This window comes from Agrilus planipennis, unplaced genomic scaffold, assembly GCF_000699045.2.
Source record: "Agrilus planipennis isolate EAB-ADULT unplaced genomic scaffold, Apla_2.0 scaffold269, whole genome shotgun sequence".
Classification (NCBI taxonomy): domain Eukaryota; kingdom Metazoa; phylum Arthropoda; class Insecta; order Coleoptera; family Buprestidae; genus Agrilus; species Agrilus planipennis.
In genome coordinates this window covers 216,813-222,688 of record NW_020438982.1, presented here as the reverse complement: position 1 = coordinate 222,688, position 5,876 = coordinate 216,813, and the positions used below count along the sequence as shown (strand labels likewise).

The window sequence follows — 5,876 nt, the reverse complement described above, 5'->3', positions numbered from 1 at the left end:
TTATTAAATTATTAGGTTTTAGAATGTAATATTTTTTTTGATAATTTATTTACTTTCTTAGAATGCAGAATATGAAGTTATAGATGACAGTCAAGAACACTGGTGGAAAGTGAGAGATGCTCAGGGGTATGTATACATTTTTAATTTTTTAAACACTATGTATATACGTAGGACATTTTACATTTTCCAACATTAAAAATTAAAGAACTTCTAATTATCAATAATGTTTCTTTTTTGATTATTTTTTATAGTTTATAAATATAATAGCTGTGGTAACTTTCGTTGAGGTTCGACAATATTTTCACATAATTTTTACTGGAAATCTTTTTTAAAGTATTTAAATGTCTTTCACATTAAGTATCCTTTATTTTTCTTATTTTTTTTTTATTTCAGTGTAATATGCTTATCTACAATTCATATGTACATAAGGCGTTAGAAAATAGTTAAATGTATCAATTTTTATCTCTTATCTTAATCATACATAACAAACATGCTTTAACAAATTTCTGTATCTACTAAATGTACTATCTAAATTACATATTTCATCATTATGCTTCATCCACTGTGTTTTGATAGTTCTTTCTTTTTCTGCAGAAATATTGGCTTTATACCCAGTAATTATGTGAAAGAAAAAGAATTACTGGGTCTACAGCAGTATGAGTAAGTAGTCACCGTTTTCTTATGGGTGTAAAACCGCTAAATTAATATTTTACTTTCAATTTTGTAGTTGGTATGTTAATGACATGTCTCGACAAAGGTCAGAATCTTTGCTGAAGCAAGAAGATAAAGAGGGCTGTTTTGTTGTTCGAAATTCTTCTACGAAAGGGCTGTACACATTATCTTTATACACTAAAAAGTAAGTCGAAAAACAACAGTAATTTCATTCGCACTCTCTCGTATATGTATCACAAAATGTCATCGTTCCGAAGACTAGGTAAACACACCCCTTCACTTCTGTCTATTTTAAACAAATCGTCACATTTCTCGAATACTAGAACATCCTTAATTCCCAACTATTTGGTAACAGTAACCTAATGTAGGTACCCCTCATTACTCCAGGTTAACATCACTTAAGTGTGTATTCTGACTGACATTATTACTTAAGCGGTTGTTTTGTAAATAATGAGAAGGTCGTTTTTTCTTGTTTATGAATTAAGTAGATTAATGCAGTTTGATTTTTCATTACCATTGTTTAATTTTTAGTCCCCATCCCCACGTCAAACACTACCATATTAAACAGAATTCGAAGGGAGAGTATTATTTGTCTGAAAAGCATTGCTGTGCAAGTATCCCAGATCTCATTAATTACCATCGACACAATAGTGGAGGTTTAGCGTCTAGATTAAAAGCGAGTCCCTGTGATAGATCAGTTCCTGCCACTGCAGGACTTAGTCATGGTAAATTTAATTTGAAGTTTAACTGCAAGATACTTGGTTCCAGGCGTGGTATTTAATTAATTTTTTTCTCTTCTAGATAAATGGGAGATCGATCCCCAGGAGCTTATGCTATTAGAAGAACTAGGATCTGGCCAGTTTGGTGTTGTAAGAAGAGGAAAATGGAGAGGCTCGATAGATGTAGCTGTTAAAATGATGAAAGAGGGTACCATGTCGGAAGATGATTTTATAGAAGAAGCCAAAGTTATGACGTAAGGAAATTTTATATTTTAACTTTTCATGATTTTCTTCATCAATTTTTTTTTGCATTCAGAAAATTACAACATACGAACCTTGTGCAACTTTACGGCGTATGCAGTAAAAATCGACCTATATTTATTGTCACGGAATATATGCGGCATGGCTCGTTACTGAATTATTTACGTAGACATGAACAATCACTTGTTAGTAACCAGGGTTTGCTTTTGGACATGTGCATACAGGTAAAAATAGACTGATTTAGATTTGACGCTATCTTACATCTTCTTTGAAAGTTATAGCATATTAGTGAAGATACTTTCCTTTTAAAATAAATAAGCAAACCATTAAAAAGGTTCTTTTAAGAACAAAATGATTTTTCTTCTAGGTATGCAAAGGAATGGCTTATTTGGAAAGGCACAATTATATCCACCGAGATTTAGCGGCAAGAAATTGTTTGGTGGGTTCGGAAAATACTGTTAAAGTGGCGGATTTCGGTCTGGCAAGGTACGTTCTCGACGATCAATACACTTCATCCGGCGGAAGTAAATTTCCGATCAAATGGGCTCCCCCCGAAGTGCTCAATTATACCAGGTTCTCATCCAAATCGGACATTTGGGCGTACGGTAAGATTATAATACAACAAAATAAATACACTTTCAATAGATAATTTATTGATGTTTTAATTACTTTTTTTGTTCAACAGGGGTGCTTATGTGGGAGGTCTTCACTTGTGGGAAAATGCCTTATGGCAGACTAAAAAATGCCGAAGTCGTAGAAAGGGTCCAGAAAGGCCTGATTTTAGAAAGACCTAAGAACTGTTACAAGGAAGTATATGATGTAAGTAATAGTAAGAGTCGCATACATAATGATTTTTATTGTTTTTCCTATCGATATGTGTACAGCATGTCCCTTCACGACCTTAAGGTAAAAGAGTATAATATATTGGTAATACAGACTGTCTTTTTAATTAAGTTATTTTCACTTCTGAATTAAGTCATGTTACCTTACAAATATTAAATATAAAAGGTTATTTTTTTATACTTTTATGAATTTGTTTGGTTTATTTTTTATTTTAAATGCAATTTTATTTATTTCATCATCACATCTCTTGTGGTTTATTAATATTAATCAGGATTAAGATTTGTTTCTTTTCCTCATGTTTAAGATTATTATAATGACTTAGAATGAAACGACCTTTAAACTTTCACAAATTTATTTGATAAAGTCACATCCTTGCCGTATTGTATTAAAAAAAAACTGAGTTTAAAATCTTTATGGAAATTAATATTTCACACTTCAATTCACAATCGATTGTTCTTAGATTATCATTTTCATTTATATTCGTTTTAGATCATGCGGAAGTGTTGGAGTCCAGTTCCCGAAAATCGACCCTCATTCAGGGTTCTAAAGGAACAACTTATTAGTGTAGCTCAAGGTCTACTGGTCGATTGACTGGCCCATATGCTCTGCGCAACTGACGGCTGTACGTCGTCATCGGCGTCCAATTGCGATACATGTAGCAATTACGAGCAGGCCGTGATAAATATTTGCGATACTTTGCGTAGAAACACTTTGAAAAAAGTGACGAAAAACACGAAAGTGTAAAAAAGTCACCAATACGCTCGTTAATCGCGCTGATAACCACTGCCACGCTAGCAGACGTAAATGCAGCATGATTCAAATTCCGTTTGTCTGAAAACTTACAATTTTTCCTGAAGTCAACAATTAGGCTCGAAGTAGTGAAAATGTAGTAAAATGTAAATTTGGATCAGTCTGCAAACATGCAAGTCCTTTATAGATATAGAGTATCAAAGAATGGAAGATTAAGACAAAAAAGGCAATTATTGAATTTATAAGGATATAAAAATTTAATTCAGTGTAAGTTTAATTAACTGAAACTTTCGAGTTTTATGATAATTTTACGTTATCGTACATATTTGATATACATTTCAATAAAAACGACTGATTTTAATAATGTGGGAACACAATAAAATAAAGTGTTGATGACTGCAACCGCCATAAAATTTAAGGCGAGTTTTAAATAGCACTTTTGTCTAATTAATTTTTCATGTCCATAACATAAATAAAAAGTAAGATAATCTTTTTTCAACGCTAAAATACAAATTTAGACCAAACTTGCTTAAAATCCAATATGAAGAAGACTGCAGGAATTTGAACTGACTTATATAGTTTTAATACTTTTGGTATTTGTAATTATGATAACTTGGTGAAGCAACATTATAGGTTGTGATAGTTGCGTGAAACAATAGCGTATTATTAACGAACCTTATCGATTCTCCATATTCCCCTGAAGAATTTACCTGGTAATTATTAACCCTTAAAAAAAGCCTTACAATGGAACAGAAAACATAATAATGTAGTTTTGTCATTTACAGCCGAAAGATTTCCAATTAATTTGGGAATAACGATTAAGACTCATTTTTTAATAGCTTTCATAATAATTGATTTACGACGAAAGTAATTTCGTTAAAAAATAGTGCATTTAACGTTTAACTTCAATGAAATAAGTAACGATTAATCGTTAGTTGCAGTGCTTATTTCTATATTTATTTATTTAAGAAAGACATTTACAAATAAACGGATATCTTTAAAATCCTTTAATTTTTAAATGATTTCTTTAAATTGACTATTGGTAGTGTAAATAACTTATTCTCATCTAGATTATAAAAAGTGATATTTTAATCGTAGTTTTGTGATATTTTAGTTTTATTTAATACAAGGTGATTCATTTTTACGATGTGACATTAAAATCTTTATTATTATGAGAAATACTTACCATTTTCTTCAAAAAAGATATTAAAGGCGTTTATTTTAATAGTGAGGGTGAAGATCTTGTAAGGTCAGTTTTAAATATATAATTTTTATTGGTACTTTGTAGTCCACATTTTTTTTTTTTCACAAATTTAAATCACCCTGTACATGTATTTAGGCGTGCTGAATAACTCAGCACTGTAAATTAGAAAATTATTTTTTGTAGTGCATAGTTAATGAATGGAAATCTCACAAATGAGTAGCAAATAAATATTTAAATGTTGAAAACTGGTAGTTCTAAATGAGGCAGAAAATTTTCCACCGTTGTCATACAGGGATCCAAAATGTTTTTGTACTAAATATTAGCATGAATGTAACGTTAGAAACTTTTGTGTATACATTTAAAAAATAAGAATGTTTTATTGAAAAAAAATATTTAACGAATGATGATTACAAACATTATCTAAAAAAATTCATACGCCGGACCGATTCACCGCGCATCGCTTGCGCGGTGCAACGGTCGGTGTTTGTCATATGATAATTTAAAGAAAATAGTTATCGATTGTTTTTGCGTGTTCGAATCAAATACCATTGTAGAAAGGGTTTTCTCTGTAATCAAAGCTATGATTAAGCGTGGAAACCGCTTCCGCAATGACTATGCAGTCAGTGTAAGAATATGGCCAGAATCCATGGCAGAATTATGATTTGGGCTGAAAGGTCTTAGTCTAAATGAAGGTTCGTCGACAACTGTAAGTGACATTTTCAGTGGTCCTGCATTGTTAATGTGAGCGATGGTTATACTGATCCTGCAGCGACTCAATATAACCTTCTTCCACTGAAGATGTCAACGGCAGCTGTCGGCGAAACGTCTTGACCTAACAGTTCATTTACACCACCACGGCCCTTCAGTCCGAATCATAATTCTGATATACGTAATCAGTCTTAATGAAAGATGACTTTTTTGACGATGAAAAGTTGTTAGAAAAAATACATTCAAGTCAAAAATAAAACGCTAAGTAAACAAAGTTTTTTAATACGTACGTTAATCAGTAATTATTGTAGGTATTATTTAATTAGAAAGTAGAAAAACTTCATTTATCAAGGTTCCGTTGTATATTCTATAACAATTATGAGTCTAAACATACCTCATATATTTTTACATTCACCAATACAGAAAAATGGTGGTTGAATATGAAGAAAAGAAAATATGTATTACATTTTCAAAAATTTGCTAATAGTTTGCATTTTATATTATGTACACTGTTCTATAGATAGGTAATTGAAACGCATTCAAACTTTTAGATATAATCTATCATCTCAGTTATTTATATGTTTATTCTAAATTAACTCACAGACAGGTTAGTGAAACTTTTTATTTACTTGTTATTTTTAAACGAAATGAGATGTCTTGAGCTTAGGTAAGTACTGTAATTTTTTAATCATTAATTATCGCAACCAATCAATTAAGTA

At 31.1% G+C, this 5,876-nt stretch overlaps 1 protein-coding gene across 6 annotated transcripts in view; it reads left to right on the top strand.

Moving 5' to 3' along the window:
* LOC108741331 (tyrosine-protein kinase Btk29A) overlaps positions 1 to 4,813 on the top strand; it is a 55,469-nt gene extending 50,656 nt beyond the window's left edge. For all 6 annotated transcript variants that reach the window (XM_025975542.1, XM_025975543.1, XM_025975544.1 and 3 more), the window contains 9 exons: positions 62 to 126; positions 595 to 660; positions 728 to 856; positions 1,204 to 1,397; positions 1,474 to 1,645; positions 1,708 to 1,876; positions 2,020 to 2,257; positions 2,338 to 2,471; positions 2,985 to 4,813. In XM_025975542.1, the coding sequence (XP_025831327.1) occupies positions 62 to 126; positions 595 to 660; positions 728 to 856; positions 1,204 to 1,397; positions 1,474 to 1,645; positions 1,708 to 1,876; positions 2,020 to 2,257; positions 2,338 to 2,471; positions 2,985 to 3,086 (1,269 nt within the window). In that variant the 3' untranslated portion in view covers positions 3,087 to 4,813. The remainder of the gene's footprint in view (positions 1 to 61; positions 127 to 594; positions 661 to 727; positions 857 to 1,203; positions 1,398 to 1,473; positions 1,646 to 1,707; positions 1,877 to 2,019; positions 2,258 to 2,337; positions 2,472 to 2,984) is intronic.
* Positions 4,814 to 5,876: the final 1,063 nt, after the last annotated feature.